This window comes from Metopolophium dirhodum, chromosome 9 (assembly GCF_019925205.1).
Source record: "Metopolophium dirhodum isolate CAU chromosome 9, ASM1992520v1, whole genome shotgun sequence".
In the NCBI taxonomy this organism is placed as follows: Eukaryota; Metazoa; Arthropoda; class Insecta; order Hemiptera; family Aphididae; genus Metopolophium; species Metopolophium dirhodum.
Genome location: NC_083568.1, coordinates 2,304,604 through 2,327,750, shown reverse-complemented (window position 1 = coordinate 2,327,750; position 23,147 = coordinate 2,304,604). Strand labels below are relative to the sequence as shown.

Genomic DNA, 23,147 nt, shown 5'->3' with positions numbered 1-23,147 from the left:
TTTCTAGGTAACCGAATAATAAAACATTTAACACTTAGGTATGCTTTTTAACAAGGTCACTTTAACTCCATCAGTGAAAAAAACCAGGTAAAAATAAAAAAATTTACATTATTATTAAAAAAAAATCAACCGATTTTAGCACGTATGCCGCCAACTTTAAATGATTCTAGATTATTTAAAATTTAAAGATGTTACAGATAAATAGTCAGATAAAAATTCGGACTCAAACATAAAAAAAAAATATATTTTAAAGTTTATAAAAAGTTTATACAACATTATAAAAAAAATGATTTTTTCAATAATGAAGTGTGCCTCCTAATCACATTTTATTACAGAGAAAAAGCAATTCAAGTTAGAATAAACATCATCATGCAGTATGCCAGTATAGGAATATTATTCCTTATACCTACGTCCTACCGTAATATTATAATAAACATTCTTAATCGATGTAAACGGAAAACATATTCGGAATTTATTCATGATACATCATAATATACCTACCTATAGGATAGTGGCATTTACATTTTAGGTAATTATGTTAAAAAAAAATCTTGTTGGCCACATTCATAACATATTATATTAAAATTATTAAAAATGTGTAAAAAAAAATTCGCGAGCCTCAAATATTGACAAGGCGGGTGGCGGGTCGCGGGTTGAACGCCCCTGGTGTAGGTCGTAGGACGTAGTTAGGATTTGGGCTGAGGGAGTGTGTATGAATTTTCTACTATTCTCAGACAACATTATAGCTGTAAATATACTATACTTTCATTGCATAATTATATATTTAATATGACAAAAATAAGCCAAAGCGTCTTGGGGGATATGACGCCCTCACCACACCCTTCTCCGTAAACACGCCTCACGAGTTGACGATAAAATTTAGTATTGTAAAAACTATTATAAAGAAAACTAGGTAATGTAATTTACTAATTTGCATTAGGTATTTAATTTATTTACACCAAACCTCAGTTATATAATTGCTGAAGCCGGACACGTTACAAAAGTACCTACCTACAAATACTATTCGGAAATGTGTAGTGCTAGTGTGCTACAATATAGATCTATTTGAATTTTTGCTTTGTAAACAAGGCTATTGTCGCAGATTCATTTACTTCATATAGGTATGTATATTTCGTTACCGAACGACGGCGGCGGCTACAAGTACAGTTCATATTTTTCAATAAAATAGATACCTAATATCTATTACGCTGTAAGTACCAAATAAATATATAATAAATTAGTAAACAATAATAATTTATAATAGCTCATGGATCTGATGTGAGCTGTAAGGAATATATGGCCTTCGGGCAGACGGCTAACCTTACTTGTAAACTTAACCTTGTTAGTTGAAGTAACACAACTACAAGTATAGTGACTCTGGTCTTCAAACTCAAAGGACCTCCCATCGCCTATTGGCTCTGGTCGCCAGACACGATGGCCAGTTAAAGTAAAATAGGTAATTTTTTTTTGAAACCTAGGTAAATCAACGTTTTAAAAATGATGGCGCCAAGGTAAATGTCTAATTTACCTAATCTAAGTTTTCAGTTTATATTATAATCCGTAAACACACTATATTCAGACAAATAAAAATTATAATAAAAATTATAAGATATTATAAAATGTGAAATGTATGGTTCCGTTTATATTATACAAAATAATGTAAATGTTTAAATTAGGTTTTATACCCAATTATAAAATAAGATAAAACAAAAATATATCCCTCGACTTGTTATGCAACACTGCCCTCAAGTAGGTCACAGGGTATATTATGTCGTAGTATGAAATACATGGGTTTCCCCAAAAAAATAATTCGTTATAAGAGCGGCATTATAATATGTGTTGCGCGCATGCGTATAAACGTAAAATCGCAAACTTTGGAAGGCTATAACTTCTATAATAATCATTTCCGCAAATTTATTTTTACACCATCGTTTTAAACTTGTTGAAATACATAGGTTTCAAAAAAAAAAATCAAAAAATTCACGTGGGCGCTAAACTAGACTTATGCCCATTTCTGGATTATAGGTATTAAAATATATTAATTATACATGAAGTATTATTTTATATTATTCACACATGGCTAAATAAAAAATAGGTGCCGACTTTGATTAGCATTCGGCAGCTGTAGTGGTTAACTGCAGAGACACAGTAATGTATCACCGTTATCTCCATATCCGTTAAGAGGACGTCATACAACTAATTCTGCAACGCCGATAACACAGCGACACCTTTTTTTTTATAACATCAGTAACATTGTAAATATTTTAAAAATAATTATTAACCTAAAGTTTTAGTCATTACTCTAATCGTCCGTAGATTATCAGTGCCGACGGTCGCCAGTGGGCACCGATGACGACGACAGCGATAACATAATAACAACAATCAACAATAATAAGTTATAATAAAATCACGTATAATCTTATTATAGTACAATATCTATCAATATTGTTATTCGTACAGCTGGCGTGAAACACACAAGAAATTACATACGTACTAACTATATTTTACATCTAATAAATCAGTGAAAATGTAAAATAGATAATTGTCAAACCCTCCAAACACAACGAACATATTGGCTATAATAATAATACAACTCTAACTCTGTCTCAAAAAATATTAAATAGTTTTAATAAGTCAACCGACAACAGCCGATGGCCGATTTTCGTCGGTGCAGCGCATCTCCCACCGTACGACCGCCGACGTTTGCGCGACCACGTGGTTCTCGGCGCGCCAATCGCATCATTCAAAAAGTGTGATTATTCCCTTTCGAGACGGAGTCACAGACTTCCAAAAATATTATTTCGTATTTCCGTCAATAATTATCATTGATTCAAATTGTAGCCTTTTTCTTTTTGTCGTTCGTTAACCGCGCACCGACAGCAGACGTTTCGATATCATAATATTCCGTTCGTCCTCTGCGATTCTGGCCGACAATGATGTACTGCAATCGAGACTATGGTATTTTATTAAATAGCGGTGGCACGAGCAGTAGCACGTACACGTCCGGCAACTCAAAGTTTACCGAGCACGCTGCGGACCATATTTTAAAACGTGCCTCGTCGTTCGTTGACTACCACATGTATGACACGTACCGTCCGCTGCTTAACGACGTGAACAGAAACGGCTACGACACAATTGAGCGGATCGTAAAAGGAACATTTCCCATCGTGAGTACCCACCGCCACCGAATCAGCGATTCATCCGTGTCCAAAGTAAACCCGGCGAGTGCAGCGTGCGATTTCTATTCTGACCTGGCCCAGCATGTTCCAATTGCGTCCGATGCGGCGAGATACAAGCTGTTTTGTTTTTCGACGCATCGGACGCATTGGACTTTGGACACGGCGTAATGCACAATATTAATTGTACACGCAGGCGTGCGCAGACCTCTGAGTCGGGTTAAATGGCTAAATTCAATCTGATCACCCACCCCCTTGCACGGTCACACAAGAAAAAAATTTGTTGACATTTTCACTACAAACTTTTAATTGACCTTTTTGCTGGTGACTGTGGAAAATATGTAAACAATCAGTTTTTGTTATTTCACACACACAAAGTTCATCAATATTGATTTTAAATAAACAATTATTTCATTTATTTAAATATAAAAAGTAAAAATATTAAAACCTAATTTTAAGCCACAACCATTACAATTCAGTCAAAAACCACTCAATCTAAATTTAACTGTACTGAACATTTAATTTACATCGGGAGACAAAAGTATGCACCAACATTTAGAATGAATTAATTTTGATCAAAAATACGCAGGTGTATAGGCTCTTAAGGGGATTTAATCGTCTAAATATTTTGTAAACATATTTGAATTCATATTTCATCAAATGTCATGAATAAAATATAAATTATAATAAAATATGTTTTACAAGTTTCAAGCAAGTACCTACCCAGGAATAATATTTTTTAGTTAGAATAAGACAACTAAAATTGTAATTCTTCGTTTAAATATCGAATTCCGCCTAAATTTGATCTTAAAATCAAATGTAATAATTTAAATAAAGTGACTTTCTAGTAATCTCATCCAAAAAGCAACGCTTGTACGTAAGCAGATGAGCTAATTACTGCTTCACATAACATACACTTAAATAAAATAAAATATTATCTAAATCGTAATACTATTAAGATTTTGACTAGGTATATTAACATTTTACATTTATAACGAATTATTATCTACTTTAAATAGTATATTTTCTACCCCTAAAGCCTATAATAGTTATTAAACTCAACAAAATTTGATTGATTACCCACTAAAAAATATTATATTTGTGTAACACCCGTGTACCTATAAGTAACATAACCCAACCTATAAGTTGTCGATTAATATTGCAGTGCAACATCAATAAGATACGCCAAGTCTACGCCCCGCAGATGTACGGCATGTATATGTTGCGTAAAGAAGAAATGAAATTGACCTCTGGCCAAAGTGTCCAGGAGAAGGTGCTGTTCCACGTGACCACCGAATCCAGAGCCGTGGAGTCGTTGGACAGCGGACTTGACTGGAGACGCACCCGCCGCTCCAAGTTCGGGTGCGGCGTATCATTCAGTGACGACATCGACTACGCTAACTATTATGCTGACAATTCCTCTATCGAAGGTATAATATTATAATAATAATAGTATTAATTTATTTTTTAATGTTTGTCTGTCGATTAAATAATACGCATCACCAAACGCATATCATACCCACCGAAATATCGTTATAAAAACATTATGTTTACAGAATCCGCTCAGGATTTCTACACAAGTTCCCTCCAAAATCCAAAAATTTTGTTACCGTTCAACGTTCACTATAAGTACTCATATAACTTTTTTTTTGTTATGTAGCACCATATAGACTTTTATTTAAAAGTGAATTCACTTAATCATGTAAAATATTATAGTTTGAAAATTTGAAAAATTAAGCGTTTGTCGTTATCTTTTAATGAATCTGCTACTTTTAGATTCTGAGCGGAGCGTAAGAATGTATTGATATTACAATGATATTGTGTATTTTTTTTTGTCATCGACATGTGGGTATAGTAAAAACATTCCGATTTTCGAGATCAGCATCTTTTCTGATAGCAAAGTGAATCTAGTTTGTACTTTTGGAAGGTGAAAATTTAAATTCCAAGTAGTTATAAAAAGCGTCAACAATAACTGTATGAATGTATATTGCTTGTTCTAGCTTGAACAAAAATGAAAGTTTACCGGAAAGTAACATTAATTGTTTATGAGCGTTTTTATTATTATCCGCCAGAAATCTATTGTGCCTAGTTTGTACGCAATTTCAATTGTTTTATTTAAAGACATACCATGACTGCAAATCAAACAAGTGACGACAGTGACCCGTCGCACAGTGGTTCAAAAATGAAAATGGTTGGTCAAAAGTCGATATTTTGAATTTAAAAATACTCAAATAAAGATAATAAAATTGTTTTGTATACTATCCGTCTATCCAAGGCGTATAAATATGTAAAATTTATTGCAAAATATTATTAGGTATACTCATAAAATAATATAAAAATAGACTAAAAATAGTTTATTTTTATTAAAAACTATGATATTTTGTCAATAAAATCGTCTTATAGTTTAACTGTCTACAATAAATAAAATGAAATTGAAGTGTTCATCAATTTATCTATGTTGGATAAGTTACAAAGATAGTATCTAATGACCCAATTATGAAGTTACAATATTGTTATTAACCCGCATGCGGTCATTGGGTCATTGAAATGTACAATGTTACAAATAATAATATGATAAACCTATTAGCTTTTATAAACATACAAATTTAATTATTTTTTTCATTGAATTACACGACGATATTTACACCACCGGTTAAATCACAATCTACTGATTACAAAAATATCATCATTACTTGCTCATAGTTTGAACATTTAAAATCGTATTTTATTATGGTTTAGGAATACAAATTAAAAATTGAAGTCCAATCATTGAATTCAAATATAACACATCCATTACAATGACATACTCGACAATACTACTGTACAGCAGAGTGGTACCCACTTGTTCACCTTTCTTTTGTATTAATTATTATATTATATCATAATACGGCGGAACCTCGATAAGTCGAAATTCAAGGGAAATTAAATTTTTTCGACTTACTATGGTTATATTGGGTTAGGCTACTGGCTAGGCAAAGAAACATAATTTATTTCGACTTATGGATGTTCCACTGTACTATTTTCTATCTCTGCTATAAAACCAATAATTAAACCAGACACCAGTAATAACTATTATGGATTTTTGTGTCCATTTACGGGTAGCCGAAAAAAGTTTAAATGGACATTACTATTTACAATTTACTGCCATATGAAATGATTTTGTACTCGCAAAAATAAATTTAGTATACCGATAATACTTACAAAATATTAAATCACACGATTTTTTACAACTTTTGTGTTCCTAAAAGCATTTTTCAAGTTGAATTATTAGAATATACATATAGTTTAGTAAAATAAAAAAAAAAAAATTTTATTAATTTCTTAATTTATTGATTAATTGTTACGTATTATTATACAATATTATAGATATATATATATAATTATATCTCATACTATACGTTTTTAATTTATTATTTACACAAGTCTTAGTTTTGTATATCGTGTATCAATTGTTGAATACATTTATAGATAAATAATAACATTTTTTTTTTGATTTTACTAAATTATGTCCTGATATGACTTCAAAAAATGTATTATTAGTCGTTAAACAATAAAGTTTTTAAAAAAATTAGTCTTATTAAAATATGTTTTGTACTATCGACACAATAAAAAAAATATAAATATTTTTGCGAGCACAAAAAAAAAAACAAAACGATTTCACACACGACACAGGCATACGGCAGTAATGCTCACAGTGCAGCGAACTTTTTTTCGTGGTTTTTAATAATCTGAGCGTTTCTTTTCTTTTTCCGTTTTCAGTCACACGAGTGATCATGATATGCTGCGTGTTGGTCGGCGAAACTTACGTGGTCCCGAAGCAGAGGTTTGCAAGGAACCAGGCGTTTGCAGGGAGCTCGTTGGTCGTGCCGCCCGGCCTTGCGGACACGACGGTCAGCCACAACGGCCGCGTGCACGTCAAGTACAACGACAATGAATTTTATCCACTGTACTTTGTGTACTACCAGCGAAGACCCGAACAACTGACCAGCAGCAAATATTTGTGTGCCAACCACCGCCGGGCGCAAACATTGGACCAGCTGCAGCCGTTGGTGAATTCACTCGGGGCTATGCGCATCTACGACTATTGACCGCAGCAGGTGGTTGATGTATTATTAAGATTTCTGATCGCTAAATTACTACAACGAAATTGTTATAAACATTACAATAATTTTTTTCCGGACAAAAAGTATAGTGTCGTAATATGTCTGTATAATTGAGTTAATTATATATTATATAATTATTAATTATATCAATTATACGTACACTAATACGCACTGTTCAATATGTTCCTAAACGCGCATATTGATTTTTGTTTTGTCCTTCACTACTCATTCGTTTTTGTCATAATTTATTACCACGGTTCCGACGTGGTTCACACATTAATGAGCAAACCGTTTTTTTCCTACGTATTTCACTGCTGTTTTTTTTTTTGTTTACATTTCTATTGACGCTTGTCAGTATCTATTCATTCACGTCGTCATAATTATTATATACGTTGGTAATAAATATAGATTTTTACGAGAACGATTCCTACCAATACTCAACTGTTTATATTTATGTGTTATTGATATTTCTAAGTTAAGTTATACATACAAAATGAGTATTTTTAATTTTTTTTTTATATAATTATGTTGATATATTGATATACTTATTTATGCAAATAAATAGACAAGACAATTTTAATTTGGTTTCTAAATTGATTAAACATTTTGAGATATTCTGATGATGTTAATGACCCAGAAAAATATTAAAAGCACAGTAAAAGCTTTATGAGAAGGCCACAAAATATTTGGTTTGTTTATATAATGTTCTCTGAAACTTAAGATAAGTGGATTCCCCACACATAAAAAAATATTTGTTGTCTTTAAGCATAATTTTTTACTTCATTTTACTATTAAGTTGGTATTATATATTTAATATACTATGTGATTTTGTGAACCAAAATGTGTTTTTTCTATTTGGTTTTTGTTTTTATCGGTCAACCGTTTGAAAAATAATTAATTAATTAAAAGTGTTCTAGAGCTGATCTATCAGCTGCCTAGACGGGATTATCTAGTCGTAAACTATTACTCTCTAGCTTAGTTTTGAAATTCACTCAGAAATACTTCCATCTTAAACTCAAAAAACAAGTAAAATGTATATGAAAATGGCGCACAAACGTATATATACCCAGAAAGGTAAAACTCGTGCAATCGCCAATCGAAGGTACTCCACTGGCCAACGGAAAGTCCCAATAGGTCAGACCACGGACCACCGGGAACCTCCTGGTGGGCCAGGCCGTCCATGCCCGGTAAAGGTACCATTGTAACCGTTGTTCCATACTGTTATATTTTATTAAATGTAAATGCAATGCGTATTAGGTTGAATATACAATTTTACAACGTGGCCTCTCAAGGTGATTCAATTTTTAATGTTTTAAGAACCGAAGAAGTGGTTTGCTGGGGTTAACGTGTTAGGTATATATTAATTAATACATTTCGTAATAGTCTATAATCTATATATACTCTAGGTACATAATAAATATGATGAAATATACATGAGTGGCTTGGCGCTGCGCGTTGGCTGCAATTAGTCACGCTACGGGGGCGGAATGGCTACTTTTGGTCCAGGGTGCGAAATTAATTAGGGGCTTGTAATTTTTTTTTTAAACTCACCAAAATTAGGAAAGAGTTCTACATTACAATAAGATTTAAATATAAGAAAGGGCCCGAAAATGATGATCGGGGCCTGTACGAATGGGGTAACTGCAGGTTATAGCACCCCCCGGGCCAGTCTGCACCTGGTCACGCAACGTGGCTGAGAGTAATAAGAAAACGTAACTGCCGCTGCTGCCACTAGCGGAGTGTGAAATATTCACTAACGGCAATCGCTGTGCGTTATGAGGATTTATAAATACAAAACTATCGAGCGATTATGCACGAATGCGTTCGCCCGCTTTCGGCTGTAGCACCGATAGCACCCCGAATTATTGGCAGCGGAAACTGTATCGTTGTACCGCGGGCGATGGAATAAAAATGTCGTCAGTGCCTAACGCACAGGTGCGAGGTGCGTATGCGAGGCACCGCCGGCGATCGGATGCGTACACGACTGATACATTTTTTACGAGTGTAAATAATATAATATGCATTTTTATATTGTTTTTTTAGTGAATAATATTTTATTCACACCCTTTTACAGGCAACAACAGCTTTTGCCGCGGAAGAGCTGCGAGCTGCATTAATTGTTTGCGTGTACCATAATAAATTCAGTGTTCGGATTAGATAAGTAGTTTTTCATCTAGATAAAGATAAAGATAATGTAACTCTAATGTATTTAGATGGAGATAAAAGATAATTTAACTCATAATTATCTAGATAAAGATAAAGATAATTTATCTAGATAAAAAAAAGATACAATTTTTTTTTAAATGGGTATATTTTAGTTGGGCACTAGAAACATAATAATAATGATATAAATAAAAATAATTACGTTATTTATAAACCATAAACTTGGTTTGAGAATCTGTATAAATATTTAAATGCGTTTGTACAATTTCGCGATTTTTATCAATAAAAAATGTATCTAGATGAATTCATTTAGATGAATAAAAAAATTGTCTAAGATGAACGTTTAGATACCTTGTAACTATTTATCAAGATAAGATAAAAGATGAACCAAGGTGGATATATATATCCACCTTGAGATGAACAAATAATTATCATTATCTAGATAAGTCCGAACACTGATAACAATGTTGCCGATCTAATACATTTTAATATTATTATATTATTGTTTGTTGATGGGCCATTTTATTAATGACGGTTGAGCCACGAGGGTACTAATTATTCTCGTTGTATTATTATCTATATTCGTGAATGTTATTTATTATTTTATTACCATAATATTATATCGTTGTACGGCAACAGTGCAACACATGAACACCATTGGTCTAATATTTAATACGATAAAAATATTGTATATAATTACACCGATAGAGCTCAGTACTGCCAACGTCCAACGAACTAAATACATAATGCATTAATTGTAAATAATATGTACACATATCATGGCTGCAATTTGGTATATATGACGGGTACATACATTGTATTAACATTAGTACAACATTAATACATTGTAATATTACCGTTAATAATGTATTCAGTTCGGCGTACTGTACTGCTCAGATATACAATCGGTGCATTTTGGCACGCATTGTAAGGTTGTTTACTGGTTGGCGATTCACTACCGACCATACATTTTGACAAGGCTGGGCAAGTCAACGATTTTTTTTTTAACTCGTTGAGTTAAATTATTTTAAAATAATTTAGTTAAGTTAAAAGTTATTAATGACGTCCAACGGATCAGGAAATATAGTTTATAATATCCGCGAAATAATAACACACAAGTAATTTGGCGAAGTGATTTAGCGGAGTATTTCGGTTTCCGGATTCGCGTAACATACAACATAATTATATGCTCCCGGCCCGCTGCACTATATAATATAATATTGAAATATCAATATGACGTAATATTGTAAGTACATATATTATATTTTCCGAAATTCGCATTTTAAAGAGTTGCTATCACACGAGGATTTTGTGATTCAATCACACTTTGGATAATTCGAGTTTTCAACACACGCTAGGCCATAATACAACGCTACAATTTGATCGATTTCGATGCCAAGTTTTTCATCACCTGGTTGTAACCCAAGTAACAATTTTAGTAACATTTTTAAAAAAAAAAAACCATCCTAAATCTCAAATCCTTGTGTTAGCTTCTCTTCCAGACTTATTTTCTAATTGTATTTCTGTACATTAATATCCTTAGTAAATATAGGCAGTCAGGCCGTCTTCGGTCGGAATCGTCTTTCGTGTGCAATGATTTATTATCGAAACAGTGACTGATTGTCCAATGGCTAGGTACACTCTACACTTACTCTACGTGCAGCAGTGCACCTAACCTACAACTGCCCTCCTTTTTAATATCACGCCCGGCGTCCTGAATAGGCAATTTGACTACACCACAATCGTAGGTCCACGACCATATTATTATTATTGTAGTGACCACCCGACATGGTAGAAACGTAATACCTACAATTTATTATTGACAGTCAATAATATTCAGCATAGATATTATACACATAAAATAATATTATACTTTCCGTTATTTATATTATATTATGGCTATATTTTTCATACTTATTATGTATTCTTATCGATTATAATATTATAAAGTAAAAAAATAATTGTTAACAGGAATAAGTTGGGTAATACTGTGGCTGGGTAGTAGATAAATAATAGTTACGATTTATGATAAACCGCCGATACTATAAGCACGATAAAATATAATACTATAGTTTTTGCGAATTATTAACGATGTGTAATCGTGAATTAATATGAACTCGATAAAACAAACGTATCTATAGATAATGAAAAATGACATAAACACTATTAATTACAGTTTATTATTGATATTGTACGGTTTTACTTGTTTAACATATAGACCCGCATGACTTGGCAGAATATTATCCACTGCGAATTCGTTATATTACGCTATAATCCCGGCTGCAGTATAACACCGGAAGTAGACCCCGCGTGTTTTAAACATAATGATATAATATATTATGAACGTATATACATATACGAACGTTTCGGCTCGATTGTAAATTAGGTCACGGACGATACGGAAAAAAACAGTCATTGTCTACAAAAACTCAAGGCAGTTTGCCTAATGTGTATATTTAATTCGAAATCCGTTATCTTGCAATTGTCGTGATAACGCTGTAGAGAAATGCGTGTTATTGATAGATATCCGTCCTGTACAGACTATAATGATATTACGTGTATGAATTTAAACGGATGGTCAGTCTTTTTTTCAACAGAAAAATATTTGACGTTACGGATGTGCGCCAGCACACAATAATAGTAATAATAATAACAATAAAAGCGAGTAAGTGCGGATATCGCTCTGCTGGTCAGTAGGTTACAAGCGGGTCAGTGTACAATGGATTGTATTAAACTTGATTTCAATGATATAATTTCATTGTATAAGAAAAACGATTCTGAGCGGAGACGGTTTGTCGGTCTGGATTTCTTATATTGTTACAATAATATTTATTATAGCCTGTTAGTTGAATTAATATTATATTATTATTGTTTTTTATTCGTTGCTATAATGGTGATACACAAAACGTTAGAAATTAAAATCCCATTTTTAGCGGTTTTTCGTAATTTGTCGGTAGTTTTTCCCGTCGCATTAATTAACTATTGAGGAAACGACGTCTCTAAAGTACCATATTGATCCAATTTGCTAAAAGATAAGGTACTATATGTTGAAATCGGAACACTCCTTCTGGTAAAAATTTTTTATACAGGATAAAAAAAAAAAATAAAAAATAAATGCCATTGTGGTACTAGATACCTTGGCCAATAGGTAGCTTCCGCGCTTCCGTTCAGAATCTAATAGTCTTATATCATACTTTCAATTATTACGAATTACGATAAAGTTACCTACTTAAAAACAAGCCCGGACATGAATATTATAATATTATTATGTATACTGCAACACTAGGTGTTTGTATTCGCTGGCCAGTTTATTTGCGTATTATTATTTTCTGTTCTCGTCATAAGTCGTTAAAAATAATTTATCGTTAATTATTCCCCAAATTATTGAATCCAGAAAACTAACCTGTCGGTTACCTACATTACCTACTCGATGAGATTATTTTTCAAAATACTTTTCACGTGTCGGTTATTGTTTTCATCATTAGGTTTAGAGAAATTAAAACTGCAAGTGCGTTTAATTATATATATACACACTATACTAATCAGTATTCAGTGTAAGAATTCATGATAGTTCATTTTAATTTACAAAATATACTTGAGCCTTGGTGTCATTTGGTTATTCAAGTACCTACACATTCAACGATAACATTTTATCGTATGACCTGTAATGATAATACAATTGATTTAAGTTGAGAATTTATAAAACTTAAGTCTTAAATAATATATTATACAAACATGTTTGATATAATTTCATATACATCTGAAAATATCATATAAGTTATAATTTAACATTACTGAGGTGGAATTTAAAATTTAACTGTGGGCGCGACACACCCGGATGTGTTGTCTCCGTCTGATAAACATATAACATAGCAAGTTCTTTTTTTCTAGCTTAAACTATTTAGTATTTACCATGTTACCTGTGACTTAAAGAATAATTATTAAAAATGTATCGAGTAATGCTTTTATGTCATATAATAAGCATTTTGTTTTTATAGCGATTTAGTACTTTTTATGTCAACAAATTCCATCTATAATAATAAAACTAACTGGACCAAAAGGCAAAAATATAATCAAAATATGTAATGAAAATAACTTATTTAGTCACTTGCTATATATAGGTAAGTACAGTATTAACATTTAACATAACGAAATCCGCTTTACATAGTGCACGTGTCTGTGACTTGAACATCAGCAATAATTCATAAAACAAGGTTAAATAACTAGTGTACATTCTACTAAATTGTACATAACTATAATTAATTATAAATACTAAATGGTTAAAATACGAATACGGTTTTGGATTGATAGTTTTTATTCCAATTTATCTATACACGAAATAATAATTACCTATATAATATATTAATAAATTTGTAATATAATAATAATAATAATAATAATAATTAATAATAATTAATAATAATTAACTGTAGTCAAAAATCAAATACAATTATATATAAATATTAAATATGTATATGTATAATACACGTTAACGTTGTTGTTTAGCGTGTAATGCAAAACGGCATAATATAGTAATTTTTTTCGTTTTCAAAAACGGTTTTCATTTTTAACGGGATAAATTTCAAACATCAAGACCAAACGAACAATCGATTGCTATATATTATATAATATTATTATTATTAATTTTTTTTTCTTATATAATATATAATAATAATAAACTACCTCCTCTATATGTATATACACGCGTCACTAAAGAGCGCGCATCAACATGATCCGACTAGAAAATGTTTTTAACACGAGTACGCCTCTATATATTATTATTAATATTTAATTAGTAGTAGTAGTAGTAGTAGTAAATACTAGTTATAGTATAGTTCAACTATATTATATATAATACATTTAAAACTACACGCCGAGTGGTGCTGAATATAAGAACGGTCTGCGACGGACTACAACTGCACTGTAATATTAAATTATTATTTTACTAAAAAATTCATTCGGGCGCGCGCGTAAGTCCAATAACGAAACATAAATGTTATAAGATATATTTTCGTCGACGGCGATATAATCGTTGACGATTTATCATAATAATAATATTATCGATACTATTATTATTATTATTGTTGTGCAGGTGAACACATACCTATTTATAGTATATTATTATATACAACGCAATAACACGCGTAGTCGAATATTGTATCGTCGAAAGCACCCTAAGAGAATATGGGATGGCATGGCATGGCATAAATATTGTAAAATAATATCATTATATAGCGCACAAAATGTATTATTATCGAAGGAGGAATCTAGATCGAGGACCGGCGCTAGACGGAGACAAAAGAAAAAAATGTGTCAACTCGTTGTCAAGTACGCATACGAAACTATAATATTTTATTATTATTATTATTATATTCACCGAATGTTCCGTATTGAGTGTTCGCCGCGAACGTGATCGAAAGTCATCGTGTTGAACGTTAATATAATTTGATTTTTTTTTTCGCATACAATGTCATCGGTCGTCGCAGAAAGCACTCTCACTTGGTATTACGTTTTTTTTTTTTTTTTTTATCATTATTATTATCTTTACCATCTTTTTATTTTGAACGAATTTTGAAACGCGCGTAAAATACACTGATGCTGCATGCAGTCTCCGGGAGTTATACCTACACTGATATTAATTTTTCATCGTACGCGTTGTTTTCTTCCGCTCAAAAACACTTAATTTTAATTTAAACTTCTCGTCGTCGTATTATATACATATAGGTAACGTCGTAATATAAGTGTTGTGCTAAAAACATGTAGTACGATCGCGGCTAATATTTTGTGATAACTCGACTAAAACCAAAGAAAAAAAAAATGATTATTGTCCGGCGTAGAATATAATAGTATAGGTATTATATTATTATTATTACTATAGTCATTATAGGTACCTACGAATACATTGTACTGTTATATTGTTAAATTTAAACAAAATTATGTGACAATCCCGTGGTTAATTTTTTACGAAGTCTTCGCTGAACAACAATAAGTTACAAGAAAACGGACACACGACGTCTCTATATGAAACAATATCTGCAGATGAGGTAGTGGCTCTATCATATTAATATTGTATAATATCGTTTATAAATAATATACAATATACGTATATTATAACAATACGTGTGTTGTATGTTAAGTACTCGTCGCTTTTCAGCCTACAATATATTACATGAACGATCCGCTGTCCAAGGTTATCGGTTTTAATAATATGGTTTGTTTGAAAATTTTGTGGTTTTTTTTTTTTTTGAAATGTTTAATAATTCTGTTAAGTGTGTCTTTTTATGTTTCGGTACTGCTGCGACGGGTTTTGTTGTTTGAAGTATCTCGCGGGGCCGTGGTGTGTATCCGAAACCAGGTACGAGACTCTTAACAGTTGCAATTCGGATTGTTTGGACCCTGCGGCTGTTCGGTGAGTCTGGTGCCCTTGGCTCCGGCCACCAGTGTCGGGTCCGAGTCCAAGCTCTCGGACATCTTGTCGCATATGATGTCCACGAGTCGTTCGAACACGGCCTGCGAAAGAAAACAAATTTGCGATTAGGTATGTTCCGAGAAAAAACCTGCTCACACGTTCATGTCATAGGTACGCCCATATAATAAGTAATTATTATAATTTATAATAATATTATAAAAAGAAATATAAGCAAATACTGTATTGATTTGTGGAACTCACAGTGGCACATGACCACGGAAAATAAATTAAGGGAAATTAAGCACTCTGTTGAACTCTGGCCAAGATACACTGAACTAAACAGAAAAAATGAAGTTATTCTCAATCGACTCAGAATCGGTCACACGAAACTCACACACGGACATCTTATGGCAAAGACAGATCCACCCCTATGCCTAACATGCAATACAAACTACTCCATCAAGCATATCATCATCCACTGCCCAAACTTCAACGAAGCCAGAAAAGATCTCAACATCCCAGACAACCTGTACGAAGCAATTGGTCCATTTTCAAACTTTCATAGCATAATTTTATTTTTAAAAAAAATTGAATTGTACAATAACATATAATATTTAATGTAGAAATTAACACCTGTAAGCTAATAACCTATGTAGTTGATGCTTAACCAATAATAAAAAAAAAAAAAAAAAAATAATATTATGCTGTTGTTAATAATACGCATTATATTAGGTACCTATGGTTTTTCACGTGTAAATATTATCCTTATAATCTTTATTATTTCGATAAACATAATAGGTACGTGTATATTATATATTATATATAGGTACGTGTACCGACTGACCTATAATACACGAATACCGCAGGTCATGTTAGTTCTCGATTAATATAACAGACATAATAATATTATTATATCAGTCGTTTTACGTTTGAAATAATTGACCGGTGTTTTTTATTATGAGTTTAAAACGCCCATTCATTATCTTACAGACGTGATCTACGAAACATTTATTTTGGAAACTTTGCTCGTAAATTCCACCACAACTTCAACAATTAAATTGAAGACCGCGTGGAATTTCAATTTTAATTACGACCGCTTTTCCCGCTTTTATACATACTAGTTGTGAGTGTTTTTTTTTTAATTTTAGTACTTTAGTCTTTACCAGAAAATAATACAATTATTCAAATTATCTAATTTGACTATTTAATAGTTTCATATTTTCAGTTGAGGGCAAAGATATTGTGACAAATTTAGTTTATCGTAAAAATTATATTACATCAATCTGCATAGTAATATAACATAGTAACTCAAATAAATATAATACTATATGCAATTAAAGTTCGTTGGTAAGAAATTAAGTTAAAATAAATAAACTCTTTTTGGTATGCAGACTATAGTAATTGCCTTTTTCCAATTATACAATAATATTCACGAATACACGATGCAAGAGTTGTACCTATAGATACATTTCAGTATTTCACTGTTATAAAAGTGGAATGTTATAAGCTTGCCGTCGCAAGTTACTGTCTTAAGTAAATTAGAAAATAAATTAAGATAGATTAATAAATTAAGTTTGAGGTCATGGTTACACTCATATTATGTAGGTTTAAACTTGTAGGGAAGCCAAAATTCGTAATGAGAAAAGTTGTAAACCATACCTGTTTCACGAAACTCGTTAAATAATTCTAAATGCATAACATGTAAGTGCGTAAATATATATAGTAACCAAGATTTTGTCGAGTAAAACGACTATATTATATTCCCACGAAAATTGCGCCGAAGCGCGACGACCACGGGAAGAAAAATATTGTAATTCCGAAACATTAAGTCGAAAGGTGACACGGCCCCGTGGATAAGCGTCTACGTTAATTATAACGTAATAAAATTAAAAAAGTTTAAAGCCCTCCTTAAATAGTAGACGGTATTTGCAGCGATTAAAACCTTTTTGTCGCTGAACCGTAGTCGCCGTGTATTAATAAATATTTGCTGCCTTTAGAGTGTTTAAAAGAACAATATTCTGAAAAGCGCCGGTGGTAGGTATAGTTATATTATAATTATGGAGTCTTTACTTTGGAAGTCTATGGCTCGTACCTATATACAGACGCGGAGATAAAAGTTTGCCATTGTTATAAGATATTTACTGCGATATCTATACAGCGGCTCGCGTGAAATTGCTTTATTCCTGTTAAACTTTTATGATTCACCGTAATACGCTTTATATAATAAGTGTATTGAAATTAATAAAAAAAAATGTCATACTCCGCCGTTTGTCGAGAACTGCGGCCGACGTACGACATCACAAATTTAGGTATACTAATATAACCGCAAGTACCTACTATATATTATTATTATACTATCAGGACATCGTTGACGAAAAGCGCTGATGATATAGAATAGAGCCAATAAAAAATAACCGCGTCCCGGCTAGACTGTTGAATTTTATTATACGGGGTATTAAAAAAAGGTTCATCCGATTTAAAAAAAAATCATAACATAAATATTCGTTGTAAAATGTGTGTAAAAACAAGTTAAGATATAAGTCTCAAAGGTTAGAATTTACGTCATTCGTTACAATGTTTACGAAATATGCAAACCGCTGACCCTCGCATATCACTTGCACGGAATACATCTATAATAGCAACAGTCAAATTTGAAATTTCTCATATAAACCTGTTAAAGCATGTCGACACCGCAATCGAGGCGATGCACGAGCGTCTTCTCGTGCGCTTTTCAGTTCGTCAATAGATCCTTTGGAAGAGGAAGGGCATTAAAACGGTGTCTTTTATTCACCTCCGAGGCCCTAAAGAAAAAATCGACGACTACATCGAAGACCGGAGATCTCACTGATCTCTGCAGAGTGGCCACCGGCAAAAATGTCGCTTATACGTGTGCTGTGCATGGAATGTGGGTCACATACACACACGTTGAAATTTGTAAACACCGTGGCGAAAACTAATTTAATCGCTAACCTATATAAACCCCGTCCCGACCAGTGTAATTACTGAAGTTTGCGCCAATAAACACGATCGGACGAATCGTTTTGGAACACACTCCATGTCTCCATCGCTCTTAATATAATAAACGCTGTCCGGTCGGCCGCACACCCGGGACGTAATTACGCGCCGTTTACCCGGCAAGTGGAAATAATTGCGTAAACTCGCCGCGGGGGAGGTCACCGGTAGATCGCCGACGGCCTTTTTTTTTATCCACCACAGTAGTATACGCAACGTGCCCCCTTTTTCTCGTGGAGGCGCCGTTTTTAACCTACATCATCGTCCGTGCCCAACGATGCCCACTCGAGTTATTTTCCCCTCCGCGGTTATTATCGTACAGAAACGACACGTGTTATTGGGCATTCGTTCGGTCCAATCGCGCCGTGATTTAGTCTTTAGGCGGATCCACAGTTACTTCTTGTGTCGTGTCGTGCGACGGCGTGGTGATTATGGTTACAACCGCAGGTAACCCGCATATTGGTTTAAAAGTCCGAACTACAGTGAATTATTGGTATACCTACTCGGTTGCAACTTGGTTATTACATGTTACCAAAAAATTAATGTCCAATCACAACACGATACACGACGTGGCTGCGAATCCGGCTTTACGATCTCCGTCCGGGGACTAATTATCAACGACGAAATACCACCGGCGCGCGCGCTTTGACAACGCGTCATCGCGGGTCCTCGTCACGACCACTACGACGATATGATATTATTATTATTATGTCATTCGCATTACCACCGCGGGTCGTAAAACGAAATAAGGTATCCGAAAATCGACCCGGTGGCCCAGTTGACCCACAAAGAAACACATTAAATGCCCGTAAAGTGGTGTTGCGCACGTGTCACGGACGGACCGTAGAGCAGCGTAAAGTATATAGTCGGACTCGATTGATTACTGTGTCGCCGCGCTAGGCGACGACGTCTCTTTCTCGAGCTCGTATATTACATTGAAGTACGGTTTGCCAAGAAACAATATTGTCAGACGCACATATATATATATAAAATAATAGACTACGGACCCAATTTATCAACGCAGAGAGACCGATTAAAGAGAAGGAAATAATATAATGAAAAGTCGACGCCTTATAATACAGGGCGATTCTTTTGTCGCGAACATCCGAGAACCGAAATAAACTCCGTACGAGTATATTTTGAGAATATCGAGTGTTGCGTGATAGCAAACGATCATCCTGTATGTACGTATGATAATAATAATATAATATTATGTTCTCGTGTAACGGTTTACTGCCTACCATATACCTGCATGCAGACTGCAGGCAATAATAAATAATAATTCAATGTATCGTGTGCACATACTATATATGTGTAACGCGTATCTTGATGGTAGTCGAGGGAGTTTTCGGGGGCGACGATTAATCATTTTTCGACGATAAAACTCTGCGTATACATGTACATACACCCCGCGATTACCACCTACACGCCTCCATAATCTCGACCTGGCGAAACCGCATTAAAAACGACGATAACAGCCCGGGTTTCTAGGCACGAACTACTGCGACAGCGTAAATATAATAATAACGCCGTCCTCGCGGGATTACGCACATAATAATAATATATGCATAGCGTTATAAATTATGTACAGATGATGTGGGTTTCGAGAAACGATATAAATTATAATAATATATAAGACCCATACACAAATATTATAAGCACTCGCTGCTCACACCGTAGCCATCACGATGCGTTTTATACACACTATACCGTTTTATTCGATATGGCGAGCGCCTATTTGATAATGCATATTATACGCAGGTATATCATTATAATATTATAATAATAATCTATTGTACGGGTGTACCGACCTTGACATTGTGGTTGTCTTTGGCGGACGTCTCGAAGAATTCGATGTTCAGCTCGTCGGCCAGCGTTTTGCCCCGCTCGTACGATATCACACGTTCGTGTTCCATGTCGCACTTGTTGCCCACCAGTATCACCTGCGCGTTGTCCCAAGAGTATGTCTTGATCTGTGTTACCCTGCGAAAGACGCACGCAAAACAAGGGTGGTAAGTACGAAACCATATCGTATAACTGTTGGATTTAGCACCAACTACTAAGGTGATCTATAATTTTATTATATTGCATAGTAGGTCACATTATGCATATATATACGTGATAAGAACCGGATGTACAGAGTGGTCCGAATGTTGTGTTACGAAATCTGAACTCCTTCCGTAGCCCCCACATCCCACCGCCTAACGACCACCCCTTTCAACAAAATTAGGACTACCCTGCGGGGCATTCAGTACCTACATGCTCGTATATTATGATATATATGAGGAAAAAATATAAAAACTCACCAGTCCTGCACGCTGTTGAACGACTCCTCGTTGGTGATGTCGTACATGAGAATGAACCCCATGGCGCCCCTGTAATACGCCGTCGTGATGGTCCTGTAACGTTCCTGGCCCGCCGTGTCCTGTATAGGAGGAGACGATATTATGATACTAATATAATATATTATCATTTGTGTGGTATTTCAAAGCGGAGAATACGGGATCACCGTACGACTGCAGGGCCGACTATGTATAATATATTACAAGTAGGTACCAGGGGATGGCGTTATTATCATACTATCGGACTCACCCATATCTGAAGTTTGACCCGTTTGTCGTGCCTGAACACGGTTTTTACTTTGAAATCGATGCCCACCGTGGACACGAAGGCCGACGTGAAACTGTCGTCGGCGTACCGAAACAGGAACGAAGTCTTGCCGACGCTACTGTTGCCGATGATGAGCAACTTGAACATGTAATCGAAGTTCTGGTCGGACCCTTCCTTCTGCCATTTACCGTCTTGGCCGGCCATCTTTGCAGCTGTGCGCCCGACAAACGACGGTCGTTGCTGCGGCAAAACAAACGGGCGTTGGGCATAATATTATAATATAGGCGCGAAGGAAACCGCTCTGTCGCGGTACAGCGACCGTTATAATATAGAGACCTCTCTATAGCGGTACACAGAGAGTATAGTATAAAAACCAATGCATCGCGCACTACCTGCGGTTCGGTTATATAATAATATATTATTGTGCAGTGTGACTTACCTCGTGCGAAACTCGGCGGCGACTATATTATAATACTGTCGGACGAGGGGTGGGGGGGAGTGCTCGTACCGCCTCCCACACTGTGTGCACGGCACGCAAACTTGGATAAGTTCGTACACGAGTTCAGACGCTTGTCATCGGCGGCGTCCGTGTACGTGCAGGAGATACGTTCCGGAAATATGCGCACACACTCGCGCACTCGACACACACACACACACACACACACACACACACACACTACACGTACACACTCGCGCGCGGGCGAAGGTATACGCACGGCGAGCGAAAAGGATCAAAAGCCCAATCGATATGCGCGACGGCGGCGGCGACGAGACGACGGGGCGCCACCTGGTGTCGCGGCGGGTTTGCCGGATCCGGACGAAACGCGCGCGCTGTGTTTTTAATTAATAATAATATATTATTACAATAATAATGGACGGTTTTCGCGCGCGTATTTGAAAACGTGTACGCCTCCTACACGGTTTGGGAGAGGACTCTGGATCCGGCCGCTGCTACACGACGCGTGGTTGTCCGGGTAATGTATGGCAGTGGTCGGCGACGAGCTGTTCCCGCGGCAGAGATTTAGCGCGGTGTGCGAGCAACCGGCGGTGCGCGAGAACGTCGCGGGCGGAAAAATTAAACTGAAAACGAGGAGGAAAAATGCCCGAAAGAAAAACGACGGTAGAGCCTATATTGATTTTCGGCGCGGCGAGGACCCGCGCGCGCACACGCGACACCGCCCGACGACTAGCGCTACGGCCGCCGCCGTGCGGTGGTGCCCTCTTCGAGCGGAAACGCGGGCGCGTGTCCTCGGCTATAATAATAATAATAATAATATTATATTATCATCGTTTCCGCTCACGCGCTAACCTGTTGGTCGCCGGCATATCACGCTGGTCGCCGATCCTGCAGTTTTCAGTGCCATCGTCATAATAATATAATATTGTAGGCAAGACGGATTATTATCACTGCACCTTCGCTATTATAATAGTTATAACGTCATTATTATTGTTATCACTATCGTAGCGTTATAATAGTAATAATTTTATGACGTCGTCGTCGTCGTCGTCATCGTCTTCTTCGCACCGCTCTTCTGGATACGACATCCCCGGCGGACGATACCTAGCTGATGATATTATAAAGACAACTTACGTGATAAATGCACTGTCACATGCCGCCAGACATCATGATAATATTATCTCCGAGAAACGACAGAGTTTTGTTTTTATCGATTG

The 23,147-nt window shown here is 35.0% G+C and overlaps 2 protein-coding genes across 3 annotated transcripts; one reads left to right on the top strand and one right to left on the bottom strand.

Moving 5' to 3' along the window:
* The first annotated feature begins 2,638 nt into the window (after positions 1-2,638).
* LOC132952164 (uncharacterized) lies at positions 2,639-7,859 on the top strand. Its single transcript, XM_061024351.1, has 3 exons — positions 2,639-3,167; positions 4,342-4,606; positions 6,936-7,859. The coding sequence occupies exons 1-3, from the start codon at positions 2,934-2,936 to the stop codon at positions 7,262-7,264; spliced, it is 828 nt and encodes a 275-aa protein (XP_060880334.1). The 5' UTR covers positions 2,639-2,933; the 3' UTR covers positions 7,265-7,859.
* A 5,880-nt stretch (positions 7,860-13,739) lies between these two features.
* On the bottom strand, positions 13,740-23,085 carry LOC132952741 (ras-related protein Rab-3). Of its 2 annotated transcripts, none has more exons than XM_061025151.1 (5): positions 23,065-23,085; positions 21,456-21,713; positions 21,170-21,288; positions 20,675-20,846; positions 13,740-15,952 (listed from the first exon to the last, which is right to left on the bottom strand). In XM_061025151.1, the coding sequence occupies exons 2-5, from the start codon at positions 21,675-21,677 to the stop codon at positions 15,809-15,811; spliced, it is 657 nt and encodes a 218-aa protein (XP_060881134.1). In that variant the 5' UTR covers positions 21,678-21,713; positions 23,065-23,085; the 3' UTR covers positions 13,740-15,808. The 2 variants fall into 2 exon arrangements, with proteins under 2 accessions (XP_060881134.1, XP_060881133.1); XM_061025150.1 differs by lacking the exon at positions 23,065-23,085 and adding an exon at positions 21,913-22,605.
* Between the last annotated feature and the right edge of the window lie 62 nt (positions 23,086-23,147).